The sequence below is a fragment of the Arvicanthis niloticus genome, chromosome 26 (genome assembly GCF_011762505.2).
Source record: "Arvicanthis niloticus isolate mArvNil1 chromosome 26, mArvNil1.pat.X, whole genome shotgun sequence".
NCBI classification, from domain to species: domain Eukaryota; kingdom Metazoa; phylum Chordata; class Mammalia; order Rodentia; family Muridae; genus Arvicanthis; species Arvicanthis niloticus.
Window position 1 is genome coordinate 6,311,711 of NC_133434.1, and position 23,168 is coordinate 6,334,878.

The 23,168-nt window shown below is 50.9% G+C and overlaps 1 protein-coding gene across 2 annotated transcripts; it reads right to left on the reverse strand.

The window, feature by feature from the left end:
* Window positions 1-2,658: 2,658 nt before the first annotated feature.
* Window positions 2,659-19,990, reverse strand: Robo3 (roundabout guidance receptor 3). 2 transcript variants are annotated; one of them, XM_076924663.1, is made up of 28 exons: window positions 19,460-19,989; window positions 16,015-16,341; window positions 15,560-15,717; window positions 14,654-14,774; window positions 14,419-14,557; window positions 14,042-14,169; window positions 13,678-13,802; window positions 12,101-12,272; window positions 11,618-11,823; window positions 11,312-11,393; window positions 10,866-11,031; window positions 10,164-10,330; window positions 9,512-9,633; window positions 9,113-9,338; window positions 8,791-8,912; window positions 8,330-8,501; window positions 7,791-7,976; window positions 7,012-7,035; window positions 6,891-6,933; window positions 6,542-6,681; window positions 6,004-6,198; window positions 5,718-5,856; window positions 5,361-5,573; window positions 4,829-4,980; window positions 4,589-4,699; window positions 4,222-4,398; window positions 3,599-3,816; window positions 2,659-3,308 (listed from the first exon to the last, which is right to left on the reverse strand). In XM_076924663.1, exons 1-28 carry the CDS (start codon window positions 19,617-19,619, stop codon window positions 3,297-3,299), a joined length of 4,203 nt encoding a protein of 1,400 aa, XP_076780778.1. In that variant the 5' UTR covers window positions 19,620-19,989; the 3' UTR covers window positions 2,659-3,296. The 2 variants fall into 2 exon arrangements, with proteins under 2 accessions (XP_076780778.1, XP_076780777.1); XM_076924662.1 differs by having other exon boundaries at window positions 5,718-6,198; window positions 19,460-19,990.
* Between the last annotated feature and the right edge of the window lie 3,178 nt (window positions 19,991-23,168).

Below are 23,168 nucleotides of genomic sequence, written 5' to 3' on the forward strand. Positions count from 1 at the left end.
AATAATCAGGCAGCTAAATTCCATGGAAGATGGAATCATCTGGGATATTTGGCTGGTGAATACTTTTTAGAAACTGCAGAACAGAGATGGACTCTGGTGGAGGACCTGGGTCCTGAGCCATTAAAAGCCATGAGAGGGCGGGCTTACTTGCATCTCTCACATGTACTGGGTAAGGTCATGGGCAGAATTGTGCTGTAGAGCACCATCATGGCCAAAGAAGATGTGTGTATGGAGGGAAGGTGTGTCAGCAGCAAGGCCTAATGGCGCGCTACTTCCTAAACCCTGCAGCTCTTCCTTAAGACCACTCTGAGTTAGGAAGCCAAGCAGTATGACCAGGGTGACTAGGCTATGCTAGTGAGCCAGCCTGACTGGTTTGCAGGATCTTGAAAAAAAGGAATGAGTGTTGCACATCTGTTCAATTGTTTTCCTGTTTTAGATTTCTTTCTTTCTTTCTTTCTTTCTTTCTTTCTTTCTTTCTTTCTTTCTTTCTTTCGCTTTCTGGCAAAATTCCTCTCGAAACCATTCCAACTCTGCCAGACTGAAGGGGGAAAGGGTATCTGCATACACCAATGTTCGGGTCAAAGTGGAGGGCAATGTCATGGCTCTGAAGGTCCAAGCTATTTAGAAGTGAGGACGAAGCAAGCAGCCAACATATGGGTCAGCTGTGGGGTGAGAGAGATTGATTGTGACGCAAGTTTGTAACAGATACAATGTAGCCAAGAAATACCCTTTGCAGATACCCTCTGTGAAGAATCCCGGGGCCATGAAGCACACATATACTTTCTTCTTGACTGGAATGTCACTTATATACTCTTTGTTTTGGTTTGGTTTGGTTTGGTTTGGTTTTGTTAGAGACAAGGTTTCATGGAGTTCAGGCTGACTTCAAAGTTGCTATGTAGCTGAGACTGGCCTTGAACACCTAATTTTCCTGCCTCCCAAGTGCTGAGATTACAGGCAAATGCTACCATACTGGCTCTTTGGTTTTTGTTTTTGTTTGTTTTGTTTTTTGTTTTTTTTTGTTTTTAACTTGTATTTGTTGTGAGGTGAGTGAGCAGATAGACCCCAGAGAAGGGCACCAAAGGAAAGGTTGGCTCAGTTCTCTGGAGGGACAGTGATCTATATGTTGGCTATTTGAACATCTGTATAGTAACAGTGTATTACGGTGTGGATATAAAATATCCCTTCAACAGGGGCCTATGTGGTGAGAGGCTATTTCTGGTGTCATTATTGAGAGGCAGTCACTTCATCTATGGGCTACTAAGAGGTGTGGTATGACAGCAGTAAGTAAGTCCCTGGGATCAGGTCTTTAAAAGACATATCTTGCCTCAGCCACAGTTGTGTACTTCTTTCTGCTTCTTGGATATTATAGGTGAGCAACTCTGCTCCACCATGATCTTTGTCTTACCATGGCCACAAAACCAAGATCCAGACAACCATCGGCTGAGTCCTTAAAAGCTGAGTGAAAATAACCCTTTTCTTCCTTAAGTTGTTTGTGTGTCAGTGAATAGTGAATAGTAACATATTGATGGGACAGTGAGCTGACACACTGGGGAACAGTGGACTAACACACTAGGGGACAGTGGACTAACACACTGGGGGCAGTGGACTAACACACTAGAGGACAGTGGACTAACACACTGGGGGACAGTGGACTAACACAATGGAGGACAGTGGACTAACACACAGGGGGACAGTGGACAAACACTGAGGGACAGTGGACTAACACACTGGGGGACAGTGGACTAACACACTAGAGGACAGTGGACTAACACACTGGAGGAGAGTGGACAAACACACTGGGGGACATTACACTAACACACTGGAGGACAGTAGACTAACACACTGGGGGACAGTGGACAAACACTGAGGGACAGTGGACTAACACACTGGGGGACAGTGGACAAACACTGAGGGACAGTGGACTAACATACTGGGGGACAGTGGACTAACATACTGGGGGACAGCGGAAAAACACAGTGGAGGACAGTGGACTAACACACTGGAGGACAGTGGACTAACATACTGGAGGACAGTGGACTAACACACTGGTGGACAGTGGACAAACACTGAGGGACAGTGGACTAACACACTGGGGGACAGTGGACTAACATACTGGGGGACAGTGGAAAAACACAGTGGAGGACAGTGGACTAACACACTGGAGGACAGTGGACTAACACACTGGAGGACAGTGGACTAACACACTGGTGGACAGTGGACAAACACACTGGAGGACAGTGGACTAACACACTGGGGGACAGTGGACTAACACACTGGGGGACAGTGTACTAACATACTGGAGGACAGTGGACTAACACACTGGAGGACAGTGGACTAACACACTGGAGGACAGTGGACTAACACACTGGGGGACAGTGGACTAACATACTGGAGGACAGTGGACTAACACACTGGAGGACAGTGGACTAACACACTGGTGGACAGTGGACAAACACACTGGAGGACAGTGGACTAACACACTGGGGGACAATGGACTAACACACTGGAGGACAGTGGACTAACACACTGGAGGACAGTGCACTAACACACTGGAGGACAGTGCACTAACACACTGGGGGACAGTGGACTAACACACTAGAGGACAGTGGACTAACACACTAGGGGGCAGTGGACTAACACACTAGGGGGACAGTGGACCAACACACTGGGGGACAGTGGACTAACACACTAGGGGGCAGTGGACTAACACACTGAAGGACAGTGGACTAACACTGAGGGACAGTGGACTAACACACTAGGGGGACAGTGGACTAACACACTAGGGGAACAGTGGACAAACACAGTGGAGGACAGTGGCTTCAGTTTCTCTCGGCCGCAGTCCAGGACAGTGTCACTTATCATCTGTCCATATCTTGAGATTTTAACAGAAGTTCAAGAGCATTCAAAAGCCACCAGTGTGTGTTGGTCTACAGACCTTCATAGCCCTCTCTACTTACAACGCTGCACAAAACAAGCAGGGGCCAGAACTCAGATTGGAGAGTTTTTTTCTTTCTTTCTTTGTTTTTTTTCTCCTTTTGTACAAACATTGTACAGAAGTCAAACATTGTACATTGGTCAGAAAAAGTCAGAAAAAGATGGAAAGAGAAGAGCTAGTTCTCTGATCCCCAAACCAACTAAAGCTGTTGCGGACAGTGCGCCTCAGTGCGTTACAAGCATCATCGCTGGGAGGAAAGGCCGCCCATCCTTGCTCCTCTTGGCTCGCGTGTGTTGGCCAGGAAAGGGGTTCACATTCTTGCCCTGCGGAGCTTTCAATAAGCTCACTGCTTCATGAAGGGTCATCTTGGTTCCTGAGGAGAAAAGAACGTGTGTAATGCAGGGGGAGGGCCTGCTATTTTGTCACCGCCGTACACGGGAGGTCATCGGCCTTTTTTTCCAGTCTACTCATCCCCTGGCATACCCAGACTCTCCTCTTACGTGTCATTATGTCCTCAGCCCTTGTCACTTCTTCTCAAGGACTCCTCCCTTACCACGCTCTTTGAGCCGCGATCCTCTCTGGAGCCCTTTATTACTGCCCTGTCTCCCATTGGCCCATCTTCCCAACCCTTTGCTCTGCTTCTTTGTTTCCTCCGATGCCCACCTCTCGGCGTTTCCGTCCTGGCCTCTGGCTCTGGCTCTGGCTCCGGCTTCTGCTGCGCCCAGGGCCCCGAGAGCCCCGAGAACCTCGCGAGCTGTTGGAACCCCTAGAAGAATTGCTACCAGCGGTAGAGCAGGTGCTGGTTCCCTGGCCATGGCTCAGGAAGCTTGGTCTGCCGTATGGAAGCCAGGCCTCTTCTGCAGCACAACCCAGAAGTGCAGCTGAGCCCACAGGAGGAAGGAGACTGTCACCACTTGTCCACTGGCCAACCTGTACACTCTCCCAGCTCTGGGTAATTACTGAGAGATGGGCACTGTCAGTTTGAAGGCCTAACACATGACCTTGACATGATATGGGTTCAGAAACACGTGGGGGTACTCCTGAGCACAGAGAGATTAAGGAAGGGAGGACACAGCACCCAGACCCTACTTCTTCCTCATCCTTGGCTTTAGTCCTGCGGGGGTGGGGGGATAATCTTGGGGACTTTGAGGACTTTTACTTAGGAGAAAGTGAAAGAGATGAGAGACAATATCAATGTTGACCAGAAACATGACTCCAACTGAAGCTGGGAGTATTGCGACTTCTACAAGCCTCCAGTCCCCTCCCACTGCCCAGGCTCTCCTTACCATCTGAGTGGGGCCCACGTTGGGCCCCTAGAGGTTGGGCCCCTAGAGGCATTGCCTGCACCACTCTCCTCTCCCCACTGCGCTCTCGCTCTAGGGAAGACATGCTGCCTGCTGCCCTCAGACCCAAGGGCCAGCTCGTCTCTTCCTCTGGTGGTGGCAAGGGTGGTGGGGGCAAGTCTGAGGAGAAAACTTATTTTCAGACAAGTCTCCTGCTTCACTGGACACTAATACTCCTCATCCCCCAGCCCTGACACTAGGAAGCAAATAAATGACCCAAGGTTTGCTGTCACCTGCTCCATTCCTCTTGGTTTCCTGCCCATTCTGTCTACTAACCGGCATCATCTCCCGGGCCCAGGGCTCTTCTCACCTCCAGGACTGTGCTCCCTTCTGTAGGGAAAAGCCTTGGGTTTCTTCCGGATTCGAGCCCGGTGTCCATGGAGCGGGGGAGTCATCTCTCCAGTTACCTGGCAGGTTCTCCCTGTAGCATTAAGAGACCAGAGGGAGAGAGGTACGAGAAGGCATTGAGAAAGGAGGTTGAAGGTGAAGGGAAAACAGGCTTTGCGGGGAGAGAGTGAGGTGGAAGCAAGTTGTAAGTCGGCAGACTCACCTGGTGCACTGCTGGCTGTACTAGGGACAGGACTGGGGCTAGCATGATAGGAGACTATGGGGCCAGCACTCAGGACAACAGACCTTCCGTCATGGCTACTCAGAGCAGGCTGGGATCCACTGAGAGGAGAACTTGGCCCGAGGGGCACCCTCCTACAATGACATAAGACCTCAGCATGTGTTCACTCCACAGAAACAAGAGCTCCCAATGTGCCAGGCATTGTGCTGTACACTCGGCCTAATGCTTAGATAGGCAAGACATGATTTGTCCCCTACAAAGCCTCAAACCAGGGGAGCGTGAGGACATCCGTGTTTGCACGCAATGCCTCGGAAGTCTGCAGACCCACTCCAAAGAGAGACAGCCTGAAAGATGGGTGAGAGCTCTGCTCGACGCCATCTTCCTTCCCAAGGCATGCTGTCACCTGAACACAGCCATGAGACCTCTGGACCCTCTTCGCCTATGTATCCATCCACCCACTAAACAAATATATACAGAGGGCCTATAATATGCAGGATATTCAACACCTCCTTACCTGGGCATCTGATGGAGATGTGGGATGTCAGTAGGGGACTGGGGGGGATCGGGAGGTGAGGGGGTAAGAGTGGCTGTGGACTGCTGTCCATAAGAAGAGGTAGGGGAGGGAGTTTCCGCTCGGGCTGGAGCCACCATGCCCGCACCACTGGAGCTTGACTCAATCAAGTGGCTTTTCTCAGGCACTGGTGGGCACCACTCTTCCAATTCTGAACTGAGGTGGGGAAGGAAGACGAGAAGCAAAGGGATGAGTAACTTCGCATTTTCCTCTGGAAGCATCTCTGCCCATTTGCTGCTCTAGGAAGTTTCCAGTTTTTCTAAATGTGTGAGGGGCATGTGCTGCTGTCAGTACCCTTACCTGCCCTTCAGTTCCTCCTCAGGCCCCTCTGGACAGCTCAGTTCACAGGAAGGGGGAGGCGGTGGCAGGGCTTCTGGCCAGCTCAAAGAGGGCATCTGTACAGATTTGCCCAGAAGCTTCCCTTTGCCTCCCCTGGCTCCTGAGGAGAGGAGAAAGGGGCACGACAGGAGCATGCAGAAAAGAACCAGAGATGAGACAGCGAGACAGCGTGTCAGCAGGAAGTGACAGGCCAGGCGCCAGAGGATGGAGGATATTGTGGATGGGACTAAAATGAGGAGGGTCATACCACTGTCTCCCTCGCTCCATTCGGGAGGAGCATACTGGCTCCAGGTGCTTGGGTCCCCAGAAGAATGTTGAGGGAACCCTCCGTGGAAGGTCTGTAGCTCTTCCCCTACTGGGTCAATGGTGCTGTAGACAGGACCCTCACCAGGGGCATTAGCACCCCGTGCAGTCTGAGCCAAGTACAGGGAGATTCCCGCCTCTGAGGAGGAGAAAGAGGGAGGCCCAGGGGAGGAGGCAGACACACAAACATAGGGGACAGAGAAAGATGGAAGGCAGGAGATTCCACATGATCAACTTCCTCCCCCACCCCACATCTGACATGTCAAACCAAGGCACAGGGTGAGGTCTGATAGCTGTGCTATAGGTCAAGCCCAAGGTCCATTCCCCAGTCCTCCAAGGACTAACCAAACACAGGAAGGCCAGGGTTCCTCAGATCCCTTCAGTGTGCCCCAGGAAGCTGACAGAGTAAGAAGTGAGGGTGGGAGAGGGCTAAGTCTTAGAGGATGGGGTAGGTGTTCCTTAAGGAAATTAGAGCTTCTCACCATTGTAGTATCTATCATCTGGATCAGGGTTGCTGGGGCAGCAGTTCCCCCGGGGTTCCTGAGCTGAGGGACTTCGAGGTGGGTGGGGCCAGGAGTCTGCCAGCCATGGGTAGGCAGCAGGGCCATGGCCCATGGGTGGCCTGAGGGGGAGCAGGTGAATGTTGGGAACGGGGAGCCAAAAGAGGCCAGCAAAGGGAGTAAGATGGCAGAGATGAAGAGTCACAGGACAGAAATGATGGTTAGGGGTAGGAACTGAGAGAGGCTGAACATGGAGAGATGGCCAGGCCTGGAGTGGAAGGGACACTCTCTCTGCAGAAACAATCATCCTTAGAAAGGTCCCAAGAATTACCTGGAACTGGATGCAGAAAGGCCCTCTGAGTGTGGAAAGGACACTGAGGAAGATAAAGGGGAAAGTGGTAAGAGAAGAGCTGGTATTGGGGTTCTGAACCCCAAGGAGTCGGGACACTTACCTGCAGGTGTGTAGGCAAAGGAGGCTTCCGAAAAGGAACCCGGAAGAAAAAGAAGAGGGGAAATGAGGTGAGTGGTTAGGAATCCCATTTGTTTCTCTACGCCTCCATCCTGGTCCCAAATCTATTCATGTTGCACATTGGACCAATTTTATACTAATTCCTTGGAATGGAACAAGTCCCTCTGCCTCTGCCTCTCTCTCTCTCTCTCTCTCTCTCTCTCTCTCTCTCTCTCTCTCTCTCTCTCTCGACAAGATTTCACATAGCCCAGACTGGTCTTGAACTCACTATAAGCCAAGGATGGCTCTGAACTCCTGATCCTCCTACTTCTGCCAGTCCCCCTTCCCCGGTGCTGGGAATACAGGTGAGAGCAACCCCATGTGGCTTCATTTTCACTTTTTTTTTTCCCCTAAAGCTTTTCCAAGTGATTCCTACATGTAACCAAACTTCAGAGATTACTTCTATCAAGAAGTAGATCTTTGAGACGGCCAGTCTAGGCATCAAGGGGTCACATTGGCCCTCTGACTTGAAAGGTACTTTCCCGTTTACTGAAGTTGAGCTGCAAATCTAATTCCTCTGTCCAAATCTGGGTACTTTCCCCCCACTGGACACGCCCTCTCTCTTCCAGGCTTGCTCTCCACTTTCAGGACTTTCAGCACCTGAAACAGGGCTGTGCTCCCTGTGGACCCACCTCAGGCCCCGCCCACCCTCTCAGTTGAGGCCCCGCCTCCCCTTAAGCCCCTCCCACATAGGCTTCTTGTGCCCGGAGGCGTGGCTCTCACCGGTATAGTGACTGAGCTCTTTGCGCTGCTTCTGGCGCCGGTAGAGGGCGGCGCAGAGCCCGAGGAGCAGCGCCCCGCAGGCCGCGCTGCTGCCAGCCAGGAAAGCGGGTTTCCGCAGCACCCTAGCCAACCGTTCCGCTAGCCCCTCGCTGACCTCGGGCCCGGGCTCCGCCGCCGGAGGGAATGCTGTGGGGGTCAGAAAGATGAAAGGAGACGAACCCGAAATCCAGGGGTTCGGAAGGCGCCATTCTGGTTACATAAGCCCAACTACCTCACTATTCCCCCAAGTTGTTTTATTTTTATTATTACTTTTATTTTTTTTTTATTGCCTAATTTTCATTCTATTTATTTATTTTGAGACAAGCTCTCACTGTATCCTTGGCTGGCCTGGAGCTCTCTATGTAGACCAGGCTGGCCTCGAACTCACAGAGAGTCACCTGCCTCTGCCTCCCGAGTGAGGGAGTTAAAGGAAAGCTCTGCCGCTCTTGGCTCCCCCAAGTTCTCTAGCTCTTCTCTCCCATGCCCATCACCGGACTCACGCAGCTGCACAAGCACTGGGGCACTGGCCACGCCCACGCCAGCGCTGGTTGCTGCTGCCACTAGGGTTCTATAGAGCAGGCCCGGTAGCAATCCCCTGAACATCACAGAGCGTGCCCAGCCTGCTGCAGATCGATTGAGATGGAATCGGCTTTCGTTACCCAGGCACCAGATCTAGGGAGATCCCAGATACAAACGTGGTCAGGAATTGGATTTAGGCCCCAAAGAGAAACTTGGGGTTGCAGCTAGGGGAAACTCAGCCCTGGAGACAATGCTTTGAACCCTTTTCGTCTCTCCTAGACATTTCCCAAACCCAAAGCCAGCCCCTACATTCCCTCCACCCCTCCAACCATAACGTTTGGCCCTATTTCTCACTTCCCCCACCCGACTCCCAGCCCCCAGTCCCCAGCCCCCAGCCCCCAGCCCCCAGCCCCACTCACCCAATCCCAGGCCTACTCTGTACCTGGTATTCAATGATGACCCCATTTTGCTGGGAGGGAAGTGGAGGCTCCCAGGATACAGTGATACTGCTATTTCGATCACCCCCCAAGGCCACAGCCACTCCCTGAGGGGGGCCACTGGGGGCTAGCCCAGGGTGGAGCATGGTAAGAAGAAGGACACAGACGGTCATTGCAAGCTGCCCCAAGCTTCATTCTCCTAGCTATTACATGACAGAACAGAAAGGCATCCTCCCTTCCCACCTTGCAGTTCAAATCTCCCTCCTCTCCCTCCTCTCCCTCCTCTCCCTTCTCTCCAGTCTATACCACTCTGCATCACATCCTTACCCTCCTCAGGGATGCTTCTGGTCACAAAAGGGCTTTCGGCCCCCAGCCCTTCCTGACCTTGGACTTGCACCTTGATCTGGATTTGGGCCCCTGGGGGCAGTCCTCTTAGCACAGTACTTTGCTTGTGTGGACTCTGTAGGTCTAATGCTGTCCAGCTTCCCTGATCAAGGCCTGCAATCCTCCAAGACACACGGAATCCTTGCACCAGCTGGACTGGACCATCCACCTATAGGAAACAGAAAAAAAAAAAAAAGTGTGTTCAAGTCCCAGAGGAGGCTGAAGCCACACAGGACCTCCAAGCCCGGCCTTGGTCCACTCCTGCCTGCCCTAGACTCTCACCCACTACTCCCCCTCACTCCTCAGATGCCCTCATGTCCCCGATCGCCACGCCACACTCACGGTCCAGGACACGTGCAGAGTTCTGGGCCCAAGGACGACGGGCTCCTGCATTCGCACGGCCACTTCCGATAGTCCTCTCTGACCTTTCCACGGGTCCTCCACTGGCCTAGATAGGCTGCTGTCTGCTGACCAAAGAGCCCAGTCAGCAGGGGCCACCAAAGACAAGAAGTTTGTACCAAGGCTACGTACAAACTCTATGTTCTGTCACTGCCAGGCTCACAGACTGAAATGCATAGCTGCATAGTTCAACTACGTTAGGGGACTCTTCCAGAGGTAGCCAGGAGCTGCAGCTAGTATGAATGGTTTCTCTTTTCCTTCTGCATCCATTAAAGGCCTCAAATCACTGTCTCGAATATGCACTTGATTCCCCCAAGTCCCTTTTAGTCTTAACAATCTGTACTTTGTGTGGTTAAGAGATTCGATGGTAAGAGAGTTGCTGAGGTGATGGCTATCCCACTCCCTCACTTTCCTCTCCTCCCTTTCTTGAGCCTTCCATGAGAAACATGACTTCCCGATGTAGTCTGGGCCATCAGTATAGACCTGGCATATCAAAAGAAAACCCGGTGAACAGCCACCACTCTGTGGTTTGGATGGGGTGGGGGCTACTCTCTGATGTCATTCATACCCATACCCATAAGGCCTCTGGCTTTACCCTGGGTTTGAACAGGCTCAGAGACAGGACTGGGTTCACTGAGGCCCCAGGCTCCAACAGCTCTCACTAGGAATAGGTAGATGGTATTGGGCTGCAGGCCACTGACGGTGTGCGTTTCCAGCTGCACCCCATCTGCCACTGTCCGCCATGTGTTGCCAGCTGCTTGGCTAGGAAGGAATGAGATGACAGGACCCTCTAAGCCAGGAACGCCCAACCTGTCTACTCAGTCTCACTCATTCCCTACAGAACCATACAACTTCCTTACCTTGGGAGAGGGGGGGCTAAAGAATCATTATCCCAAAATAGCAAAGGCTGTAAGGACATAGGACCCTCCCCACCCCCGCTTTGCATTCAACAGTTGTCTCCATGGGCCTGGAGAGATGGCTCAGCAGGTAACTGCCTGCTGAGAAAGCATGAGGACCTGGGTTCACACCCCATGCACCCACATAAACCCCAGGTGTGGTGGCACGCATCTGTAATCTTAGCATTTGTTGAGGGAGGAGGGTAGAGACAGGCAGCTCCCTAGAGCTGACTAGTCAACCCGTCTAACCATTTAGCGAGTCCCAGGTTCAAAGCAAGGCTGTCTCACAGACCATGGGAGAGGCCACTTGATACTATACTGTGGTCTCTCGGTGCATGTATACATATACACATGCACACTTGCAACCACACAGATACAGACACACAACACCGTCTCCGTACCTGAAGGCCTCTATCACATAGGAGGTAGCTGTGGCCCCAGACTGTGGATTGGGCTTCCAGGTCAAGGTAATGCTGTTTGTGGTTACCTCCGTGATTACAGGCTGAGAGGGAGGGCCTGGAGGACTACTGGATTCTGTTCTTGGACCTGGTGATGCTCCCCAATCTTCTGCAGTGATAAATTATCATTAGATAGAGAGACCGGGGAAAAGAAAGTGAGGCCTGCTTCCTTCCTAGAAAATCTATGGAGCTCCAAGAGTGGCAATGGTTATGAGGTAGCACAGTATACTAACCCAGACTCACATCTGCCTCCCGAGTGCATCAGTCCATCCTCATCCCCACCAACATAGCGTTTGGAAGCTAAAATTAACCCTGAGGCTTGGAAGATACTATTTTTTTTTTTTAAAGCAAATCTGGAGAAAGCTGCTGCAAGACAAGACTAAACTTACCTCGCTTTCTGAGCCAGCTATTCCATGTGGCCTCCCCTACGGAACTCTTGGCCACACAGCTGTAGAAACCCATGTCCATCTCCTGTAGGAGAAGGTAGAGTGCTGGCCCACTGGGAGTGGAGCAAAGTAAGGTGAAGGGGTGGAGAGGCAGGTAACAGAAGGATGAGGAAGATGCTGGATACTTTAGGAAGTCTGAGAGAGCAGAGAGGTAGAAATGGATTAGGTGCCTAGTTGGTACTTACTAGAGTTGGAATATGGACCAGATAGCTATGTTCCAGTTACAAGGGTTCCAGGGATGACACTCACCTGTACATTGGCAATGTATAGAGTGCCGTTGTCCATTATGTTGAACTGTGAGTCATCCTCCTGCAGCCACCTCTCATCTTTCTTCCATTGGACACTGGGCTGAGGGTTTCCAGTCACTCTGCATGGCAGCCACACAGAAGAGCCCAGTACCAGCGTCTGATTGGCTGGTCCCTGGAGAATGATGGGAGGTAGCCCATGCGTGGAGGCTGAGAGAGGGAGAACTTGAGTCAGGAAACCTTTGTTCTTCTGCTTTATTTGTTTCATCTACTCATCCCTCCCCCCTTGTCACCCAGGAAGGCTTTCACAACCATCTCTAGTCTCTGCCTGGGACCATTTTGCTGCTAGTTTCCAAACATCAAGAATGTCCCTCGGGAAAATGCCATTTTCCTTTTAGACACATTGAACTGCATCCAAGGGAAACAGATCTCTTTAAACAATGTCTTTAGAGATCCTGGGTCTAACCCTCTCTCCGTGAACACATACCTCCTTTTATCTCTAATAGGGCCTTAGCCAGGATGCTACCAGCCACACTGACAGCCTGGCACACATAGTAGCCACCATCCCCGATCTTTACTTCAGTGATGTTGAGCTGGCCTCTTGGAGAGACTAAGAGGCGTCCCATGGGCTGAAGTGACTGACTAGGGAAAAGCAGAACCTAGGATGGAGCAAGGAAACAAGATGGGGAATGGGCAGGGTGTAGAGGACCCTACCCCTGCCGAGAGAAGCCCTAAGATTTTAGTTTGCACTCTGCCTCCAGCCATTGACATGACCCTGGCTAAATTAATTAGGCCAACTGACAAAAATGGCAGACATTTATTAGAAGCTCTTGGGGTCCAAGACCCAGTTCTGTGACTTTATTGGTTGAGAAACTCTAAGAAATTAAGCTCTGAGATAAGGCAGGAGGATCACAAGTTAAGAGACCAGCCTTAGCTCACAACCACCTGGGGACTGGGGAGATGGTTCAGGGGTTAAGAGCACTGGCTGCTCTTCTAGAGGATTGGATGCAATTCCCAGCAACCACATAGCAGCTTACGGCTGTCTGTAACTCCTGTTCTAGTAGAGCTGACACCCTCACACAGACATACATGCAAGCAAAACACCAATGAACATAAAATAAAATCTTTTTTTTTTTTTTAAAAGAAGAACTAACTAATCAACAACTAAAATAAAACCTTTATGAGCCCCGATTTCCCTCAAATTTGACTCTCAAAGCTTAGGGGTCAAACTCATTATGAAGGAATCATGTGAATGTTTTATAAAACACTGTGATAAATATTTCCTGGCTTAGCATCTTACTTTAGAGAGACATATGGAAAGGAGGGAAAACAGGTTTGGGTCTCTGGACAACAGGCCAGGCTGAGACTCTGACTGCCCCCCTCTGACTACCTCCCACCAACACTATTTTCATCCCCATGGAGACTTAATTAAAATGCAACAGTCACAAAAACTAGAGACGTTGGGAAATTGTGGCCATGGTTTGGGACAAAAATCATAGTTTTCCTATAGTGTGGAGATAATAACCAGATTTACTATAGCGACCCTGAGGCACAGTGCCCACTCTTTCCATAGAGAAAGTCACTTAGGTTGTCATTTCTGTTCTTTTGGGTAGTGTGATCTGGATTTGTTCACTAGGTGGAAAGGAGATGTCTGTGAAAGCCCCTGGTGGAATGAGCTATCAATGGAAAAAGTCATCTACCCTAAGAAGCTTTAATTCCTTCAATACTTGGTTTGTGGGTCCAAAAGCCAAGGTCCAGAGGGTGTGGGGGAAGAGAAACTTAGCTGGATTTCCACTTTCAAGACAGCACTGGTCAACACATAAAGATTCTCTCAGAACTCGCCACTCAGAATTGTTCTGTACCACCTAACATATGGCTGCATTATCATTGACTTGTCCAAGTGCCCAAATGCTCTGGGCCTTTGTCTGTCTTCATTGTCTTATTTGCTCCTCTCACCCTGCGAGAGTTTCTGGGACAGGACACTAAGAGAGAAGTTTGCAGCAAGCAGAGGGAGAGAAAGATCCAGAAGGAAAATCGGTCAGAGCTTTGGAATGGGCTACCTACTTGACTCCCTTCCTTCTGCCAGAAGATGGCAGGTGGAGGGTTTCCTTTGGTCTCACATTGGAAAGACACGTTTTCTCCAGGAGCTGCTGTCTGGTTCTGGGGCTTAGTCACAAATTGTGGTGGGACTGGGAAGGAGAGAGACAGAAAAAGGAGCTGGGACTCAGTAGTAGGGAAGTCCAAGGCTGGCTTAACAGAGCAGGCATCCGTCTCTTTCTTGCTCAGATCTCTTGGGTTTTATCGTTTCTCCCTCCAGAAGTTTCTCATGTGATCTACCCCATACCTCCTGTTCTGCCCTCTCTCCCCATTCCCCTCCAACCCCACTCCTCATATCATCCCTACAAGCTGACCCAGGAGAAGCCCTCACCGTGAACACTGAGGGAGCCAGATGCCTCTGCACGTCCCACGCTGTTCTCTGCCACACAGGTGTAGGTCCCTTCATCTTCAGAACTCACTTGGCCGATCCAAAGGCTGTGGTCACTCCGAATCTCATACCTGCTCCACTCCCCATACCAAGCTGGGTTGGCCACAGCTACAAACCCCTTCTCTCTCCCCCAGAACAAACAACCAGGGTCAAGATAGGCAAGGCAGGATTCAAATGGTACAGAAGAAGATGGCACCCACTTTATGAAATCAGTTTAGCCAGGGACCACTAGTTCTGGGAAATAAATTTCTCCATGTCACAGCCAGGTAGGGTCTGGGGCTCCTTGGATCCCTCTGCTGTCAGAGGAAGGGGCTTCTCACCTGCCAGTGGGCAGCTCCCCATCATCCTTGCGCCAGCGTAGATTGGGTTGGGGATCTCCCTGCACTTCACACAGGAAATTCACAGGGGCATCAGCCAGGACAACCTGGTTTATTGGTCTACGCAGAAACGAGGGACGCTCTACAGAGTAGGAGCCATTGAGCTGTCAGGGGTTCTGCACAGCTACTTGGTCAGTGGGCTACACACTCCCATAACTCCCAAATGCCCAGTGCCTACCCAGTACCACAAGTTCAGCTGCCCCACTCTCTCGTTCTCCAGCCATGTTGGAGGCTACACACATATACATGCCAGCGTCACTCTTGAACGTGTGTGACATCATCAGCTTTCCTCCACGTATCTGGAGAATAACAATGGTAACATTGGTCCTTTACAACCACCAAAATGTTTGTGAGTGTGCATGTACGTGTGTGCATGCTTGTACATGTGTGTATAAATTTTATGTGCCTCTTATAGTAAGCTAAATGAAGAAAACTAATGAAGTTGATTCATGTGTCAGATATGGAGGCTGTAGGGCATCATGGTGACATTTTATTTTATTTTTTTTAGGGGAGAGGTTGAGACAGGGTTTCTCTGTTTAGCTCTGGGTGCCCTGGAACTCATTTTATAGACCAGACTGGCTTTAAACTCAGGGATCTTCCTGCCTCTGCCTCCCAAGTGCTGGGATTAGAGTTATGCACCAACACACCCAGCTCTCTCCACTTAAAAAAAAAAAACAAAAAAACAACTGAGTTCTTTACTTAGTAGCTTAATTTCAGATCGTCTTCTGACCAATACCAAGACATTATTCCCAGGTCTCAAGACCCTGAAGACCAGTGGTTCTCAACCTTCCTGATGCTTCAACCCTTTAATTCATAGTTTCTCATGTCTTGGTGACCCCGCCCCCCGACACACACACCATAAATTTTTTGGTTACTACTTCATAACTGTAATTCTGTGACTGTTATGAATCATAATGTAAATATTTGATATGCAGAATATTTGATATGCAGCCCCCAAAGGAGTCACAACCCAGAGGCTGAAAGGCAGTCTTAGATTCAAGACTTCCTCCTTTGAGGCATGTCCTAGACTCACTGCCTACATGTATATATGCACGTACACACACACACACACACACACACTCACAGTGATCCTTCCCTCCTCTTCCTTAAGCTTTGTGTTGCCCTTCTTCCAGGTCACCAAAGGCTCTGGGTGACCCTTAGGAGGCACACATTCCATTACTGCTGGCTCCCCCACTGCTACCACCACGTTCCCAGGAGACTGCCGGAAATCATCACGGAGGACTGAGAATAGAGAAGGGGCCATGGAGAGAAAGGTCAGAAAAATACACAAGGAAGAATGTTAACGGGAGCTGAGTGTCGGGGAGGGGGGGTGTCACAACTGACCTGGTTTTCTGAAATACCAAGTCAAACCTACTTCTTCCCCCATGGTTAAGGTTAGAGACTAAAGGTCTCCGCTCCAAAAAAAAAAAGACGTTCTGTGGGATGCCCCCCCACTCCGCCCCATCCCCAGGCCAACTCTATGTTGGCCTTCCTGAGTGCCCCGGGCTCTAGAAGCATCAGCTGACCGAACTCTCTCACCAGCTACTTCCAGAGAAGCGTTTCTGCTAGCGGCTGCTCCCAGGTAGTTGCGAGCCACACAGGTGTAGACACCCTCGTCAGGCCGAGAGCGACGGCCGTGCACAATGCGAGGAAAGAAGAGGGCGCCGCTGGGCAGCAGCAGACGGTGAGCACGCGGATCCTCCCGAGCAGTCGCCACGCGCGCCCCATTCTTGTACCACTCGATGTTGGGTCGAGGCCGGCCTTCAGCACGACAGGGCAGAGTGGCCGGCTCGCCCCTGGAAACCACCAGATCTGGCGGTTGCTCCACAATGCGTGGCATGGCATCCTCTGGACCAACTCTTGACCCTGGAGAAGAAGGTAACTCAAAGCACCCAGACAAGGCAACTAGGGAAAGACCAAGGCTTGCGCTGGAGAGTGGGAGAACCCTCTGCCTCGCTCATCTCCCATGCTTCCTTTGCTAGAGAGCCATCTGCATCGGCCCACCGGTCCTCCCGCTCTACGTAGGCTCTGGTATCATCTTAGCCTGAGACAGAAATGCCCTCACATAGGCAGATCTATAGAGGGATCCGGGCACAAACTCCTAAGAAGGCTTTCGGTGTCTCCTTGAGATTCAGGCCTCCTTTCTTGACTAGTGTGAGAGATGACTGAGCACGGTTTGGTGAGGAACCTGTACCTTAGCAGATTGATCTGCGCTCACACATACAATTCTTACTCAGTGAGCAACCACGCGGGCTGTACTGTAGCAGACACCAGATTATTTACCTCTGAGTGATTTCTGCTCCCACAGGTGAAATGAACAAAGCGAACTGTCCTGGATCCTTTGTTTAAGAAAAAGTGGTAAGGGTTCGGTCTAAGACTGGAAAGGTTCTTAATTTGAATGCTATGAGGACCCAGGTAAATCACGTTTTTTTGTTTGCTTGTTTGTTTTTTTATTTCCAGTGATCCTGTGACGTCACAGAAGTTAAACATGGTAAGAAGTGGAAATTTGAGTGGCGCTGCTTTTCCTGAAATGTACAGTTATAAATATCAGGAAGGAAATTCTCTTCCTTCTTTGCTCTCATGAAACAGTTCCTCTGTAGATTCTACCCCTGCCTTCCGCTTGTCCTACAGACCTCCGTCCTGAAGCTGGTTCATCTCCTGCCTCAAGATTGGAATCCGGGTGTTATCGTCACCCACAAATGTTCCCACGCTCCCTTTTGTATCCTGGTCCTCATTCTTATATCCTTATACAGGATCTTATATCCTTATACAAGATAGTCAAGTACTGACTCTGAGCTCTCAGTCAGAGCTATCCGCTTCTGCCAGTAGGCGGCGCTGAAGCTTTGCACAATTTGGTGTCCTTAAATAACCAGGGACTACTGGGCGCAGCTGTTCTGTGGCTCTCTCTCGCCCCCACCCCGCCTACCCTGTTCCAAGATCCTCGGGAGCCTCTTGGTTCTAAGCCCAGTGGGGGATTAGGTTTCGTTTCTTGCCCTTCCTTTTAAGAGTTCTGGTATAGAGAAAGCTGGGGCGTGGCAGGTGCAGGCTCCACCCTGAGAGAGTTGATTTGATTGCTCCTCGGAGTAAAATCAGTTTCTCTCCCACGTATGGAAGAGAGTACAATTCTCAGTCTTTTGCCTTCCAGATGGAATCTCTGCTGCTCACGCATCTCTTTTCCCCCCCATCCCATCCCAATCCTGATTTGGAAACACTCCACTAAGAGAGGCCCCTGGAGTGGCTAGAGCCCAGGTTTTGATTTTGAAATTCTCTGAGCCGGTAGCTCAGATTTGACCCTTCCCAGAGTTAGTAAGTTAGACATATTATTTAACTTCAGCCCATGGGTGGCCCATGCCTGTAAGCCCATCGCTCTGGATGCAGAGGCATTCAGAGGGTGACTGGGCTAGTCTAGGTCAAAAAAAAAAAAAAAAAAAATCCAAAACCCTCAAGTCTCTAAATTTCGCTTCTTTATCTGCAATGTGTGAGTCCAAAACTCCAAAAGCATATAAAACACACCAGTAGCTATGGCAAATGTACCGTTATTTAATATCCACGCCCCCCCCCAGCATTTTAATACGGCGCCACTCTATACCTGAATGAGACTCCAGGATCTAGAATTTCTAAACCCATGCCATCTCCACTCCACAAACCTCTCATATGTGATGAAAATACACTTAGGTTCCCTGCTGCCATGATTTTGCTCTGTGCTGCTTTTGTGATCACTGACCTATCCGGCACCCTCCGTAGCTGTGTTTTCCTGGTGTCAATGTGTAGCGACCAACAACCCTCTCCCCTCACTGGCTTTTCAAGCTTGAATCAAATAGCTGTCTGCTATAAGCACTAGGTGAGTCGAAAATCCGAGAAAACAACTGCTTGGTCTCTTGGGATTTCCCCAAAGGTGACAAGACAGGAGAATCCCAGCCCTCTTCAACCTCCTTCCATACAACAGCCTTCTGGCCCACCCGTTCCCCTAATTCCTGTAGACACAGCCGAGGGCTCCCTTTCCCTGGAATTTCTTTCCTGTCATTCCTGGTCTCCTGAGATGCTTCGACAGCAGCCTAATGAATAGCTAATGGCCATGCAAATAGGACTCTGGGGCTCCTCCCCTGCACCTGAGTGCCAGAGATGGGGGAGCGGAGGAGAGAGAGAGAAAGAGAGAGAGAGAGAGAGAGAGAGAGAGAGAGAGAGAGAGAGAGAGAGAGAGAGAGAGAGAGAGGCCTTCCCCCATCTTTTAGACCCCCACAAAGGTGGACGGTGGCCAGAGTCCGGGGCCCTAGCCTAGATGGGGCAGAGGCCTCCCAGAGGGAGAGTTCTCGACGTAGCCAGCAGGGAGCGCACTCAGGCCTCTCTCCAGACTGCCTGCGGCGCTCAGGGAGGCAGCGCTGTCTCAAGTTATTTATTAATCACTGTAATTAGCAGTAACGACCTCGCCACTACTCTGCCAGGCTGGGTCAGCTGTGATTCTCACAGGGGATACAAACTTAGTGCTAAGTTTCCTTGAAAAGATCGCTGACTTTGAGCCTCCGCTCATTATAAAAAAAAAAAAAAAACTACAAAGTTGGGGGTTTTCTCACCCTGGCTCTGAGTGAGGTCTTTTGAAAACTTTAGGTTCTTGAAGTGACACCTACTACTTGGCTGGATCACCTAGTGCCTAGTGCCCGACTTAGCCTTGGCCGACTGGTGACGACAGCGTCGTGCCATCTTCTGACCTCCCTTCTTAGCTTGGAATTTGCCCTTGAAGGTTCTCCCACCTGGGGGGTAGGTGTGGTAGGCGGGTAGTAGGAGAGATGAGGAGAAAGGAACTCAGCAGCCCTCCACCACAGGCAAATACACCAACTCAGATGCTCCTTTGGGACCCCACTTCCCACGAGGGCCCTGACAGGCGCCCCTGGGTCCTGGAAGGGGAGACCTTCCGGTCTTCCATTCCAAGCAGCCCTTTCATCCCGACCTCCAAATCTAAGGTTCCCATCGAACAGAACAGTCTCACCATTGAGAGAGGGGTCTCCAGGAGGAAGCAGGCTAGGGTTGAGCGCTGCCAGCGAGGAGTTGAAGCCGAAGAGTAGCTCGCTGGAGTTGGAGATGTCCCCCGCCAGGGAGTTCGCGAACAAGTTCATCTGTAGTAGTGTTTTAAGCAGGTAGCGCAGCATAGCGCAGCCCGCCTGGGTCTTGGGCGGGGGCCTCGGAGCCCAGCCCCTGGGTCTGGGACCCCTGGGCCGGGAGCCGTAAGCCCCTCCACAGCCTCTGAGCGCTGCGGCAGCCACGATGCCGCTGTCCTGCAGGCCTGCCTGGGTACCGGCCGTGCCTCTGCGCGGGCTGTCCTCCTTCGCTGGTTCTTCTCTCCACCCCCCAGTGCCGGAGTCCCCTGGGAGCTGGGCGGGCGGAAAGCAGGTGCCACTCGGATCACGCCGTAATTAAGGGCTTAATCCGCCTCCTTCCATACCCCCATCTCTACCAGAACGGCCGCTAGCAGGGACGCGCGCAAGTTAGAGTCCCCGCCCCACACTCCTCTCATCAAATGTTGCTCTGAACCTGGCGGGAGAGTTTTTCTCTCTCTCGGAGCACCCAAGACACGGACTGAGCTTCTGTCCGTCTCTGTCCTTCTTTCTAAAAATTATAGCAGGAATTACTTCCTTTCTTGGACTTCCGGGAAACTGAGGCATTGGAAGAGCAGACCCTGTTGAGCTCTCAATGTCCCAGGCTCCAGTGCCTTGGAGACCTGACCGCAGGATACTTGGATACTTGGGAGTGGGAGGAAGAAGAGCATTTCCACCGCTGGATCACATCCCGCCCCACGTGGGCGCCCCGATCCCCCACCCCCAATTCTGTGGTTTGCCACTAGGAGCCCACAGGATACAGTGACCCAACTTGACCTGGAGTCCTGCTCCAGACACCCCAGTCAGAAATTCCTGGCGGGTGCTAAGAACTGAGTAAAACTGGAGGAGACTCCGAAAATCCAGGCAGCTCGCACCTATTAGCATACTGCATTGCCCGACTCTGACATGTTTTAGGAAGTTGTTTTACAGTTTTGAAGAGACCAAAAGTCTAAAACAATAGAAGCGAAGTGCCGTAGATGGGGTAGAATGCCAAATTGTGCTGGACCCAGATAACAGCTGGTTATCCTCCGGGTTGGGTAGGGTGGGGTTTGCAACAGGAAAACCAAAGCCCCAGCTCTGTCTTGTCTGGGGTTATTTTAACCTTGGAGATGTAGCGGTCACCATCTTTGCTTTCGCTCCTCTCTGGCACTTTTTCTAGACTGGAAATGGTGTTGAATGTGGAGTAAGAGATCCTGGGTTTCCCATCTTGTCGTGGTAGGTTCTGCGGACAAGTAAGTGATGGGTTTTGGATTGCTCTTAGGTTGTGTGACAGCAGTCGTGCAGCGGGGACGCCTGCACAGGAAGACAGGTCAGAGAGCTATAGGTTACTCAATTCCAGGGGAGAAGGTAAAGCTGTGGCAGATTCCAAACGGAAAGCGGGTCAACGAAAAGAGAAACGTGATCCCACCAGCCAGTTTGTCCCCACAATCCACTCTCTTACCAACGGAACTCAGATTCTGGGGCATTCAGTGCTTCAGGGTCCTCTGTCCAGGATCAGAGACCTCAAGGCGCGATGAGCTAAATGGTGGGGGTTGATGGGGCTCAACAGTCCCACGGGACTTAGATAGAGCCCTGGGAGTTGGTATACTGTGTGTCATCTGTGGGTGCTGAACTGGGTCCCTGCTGCATCCACTGAAGACAAAATCTGAGCAGATCTTGAGAATGGGGTAGGTTAGGGCACTAAAGAGATAGGAGATTGTTTACATCAAACTCTTGTTGCAGGGGCTTGCTGCAGGGCTAAACCGCACTCGGGAGGAGAGGTAAGGGGTGTGTGTGCTGAGTTTGTCAATCAGAAGACATCGTTCTAGACCAGTTCCTTCTAGGTTAAGGATGAATCGAACTATTTAATCTGGTCTGCTCTTCAGGTTCAGGGTCCTAGGAACCTTTTGCTTGGCCTTCTGCTGGCCAGTCTTGAGGGTTCCATCACATTAGAAGCCCAAGCTGGGCAGAAGTTTAACTTTGTGGCACCAGACCCTGCTTTGGAGCTGGGAAGGCTGGAAACACCCTAACCATGCAGATTTTGCCCTATCCTAATCCCTTGATTTGCTCCCGGCCGGCCTCTGGGCAAACACACTCCCTGCCTGCGTCTAGGGGCTTGTCACCCTGTTAGCGGATTTGTTTCCGGAGACCGCACAGTTAATTGGCCCTTTATGTGGGGATCAGGATGTATTTGCTCTGGGTTCCCTAAGCGGAGGCGGCAGCGCAGCCCGTGGGCACCGATGCTTCCTAATCCCTGTCATCTGGGTTTGGATGCTGAACAAACGGGGAAAGCCATCTTTCTAGGACTCTTGGCCCCTATCTGGTCCATCTTGTGAATCTAACCTATTTCCCCCTCCATCCCTCCCTTCCTCCTATTTTTTTAAACTAACTTCTAATAAAAAAAATCACCCTATTTTCCTGATTGTCTTTCTCCACTCTTTCCTTTGCTGTGTTTGTTGTGTCTCTAGAATATTACTTCTCAGAAAACCAGCCAGATCTAAAGACAAGAGACGGTTAAGGACTCAAGGGAGATGGCTAGAAGATTAAGTTATGCCATCTATATCATAAGTTACTTCCGTCTCCTTTCTCCACCTCCCCATCCGCCAGGGTCCCCAGAGATTCTCCACTGGCAGAGGTGGATCCCAGAGTAAGAAGAGATGGCCCAGTGGAGGACACATGTCCAGCAATTCTGCAGACTTCCTCCCGTTTCCCTGACTCATTACTCTGGTCCCAGGGTAGGCAGGAAACAAGCCCGTCACCTCTTCAAGTACAGCTGCTCTGTGAGTTGCTTGCAAAGGCACTTGTGTGCAGAGTGTGACTCTGCTTACCTCCTCCCCCCTCGAACCAGACTACAACCCAAAAGATCACAACTCTGGCTTTTGTCTTTTGCTTAGCTGGGGTGGGCAGCAATACTCCCCCCTCCTCCGTTTTCTAATCTGCATCCCCTGCAAGCATGGAAAGCATGCACGCATGCGTTGCTCTTGGAGGGGTTCACTTGTGCCTTCAACGTACAAGCTTCCATCCTGGTCAGAAGGAAGAGCCAGAGCTCAATTTCAAGCAATTCCATTTTCTCTAGGATTTGTTGTTGTTGTTGTTTTTGTGCATCTTGTTGTTTGTTGGTTGAGAGTGGCCTCATACACAAGGATAGTCTTGAACGTCTGTCTCATATCCCTAGTTCCGGGACTACAGCTGAGGACTTCTTCACATTACCTCAGGAACTTCCTTTTGCCAATAGTATGTGGAGTTCAACTTTAGAAAGAGCAGGGGAGAGAAAAAGAAGGTTTTAAAGAAGAGTTGGCAAAGAAGAAAAGTGACAAGGGGCACGGAGGAGGGATGGGAGGGGTTGAGTGTATATCCTGACAGAGTTCCGTTCTCAAAGGGAAAGAAGCGTGTATTTACAGGTGGAGCTGCAGAGAAGAGCACTGGACAGGGGCTGATGAAGCAGACATCTTTCTCTTGGTTTCATTTTGGAGACTGCACTAAGGAAGAAAGTGGTTGTGTCATACTGGAATCTGACATGAATGGTGTTTGGGGAATGAAGTGACTCTAAAGGGACTCCCTACCTGTCGGGGGGGGGGGGGGGCGGTGAATCTGAATTGGATAAGAGAATTGTACCCCAGGCTA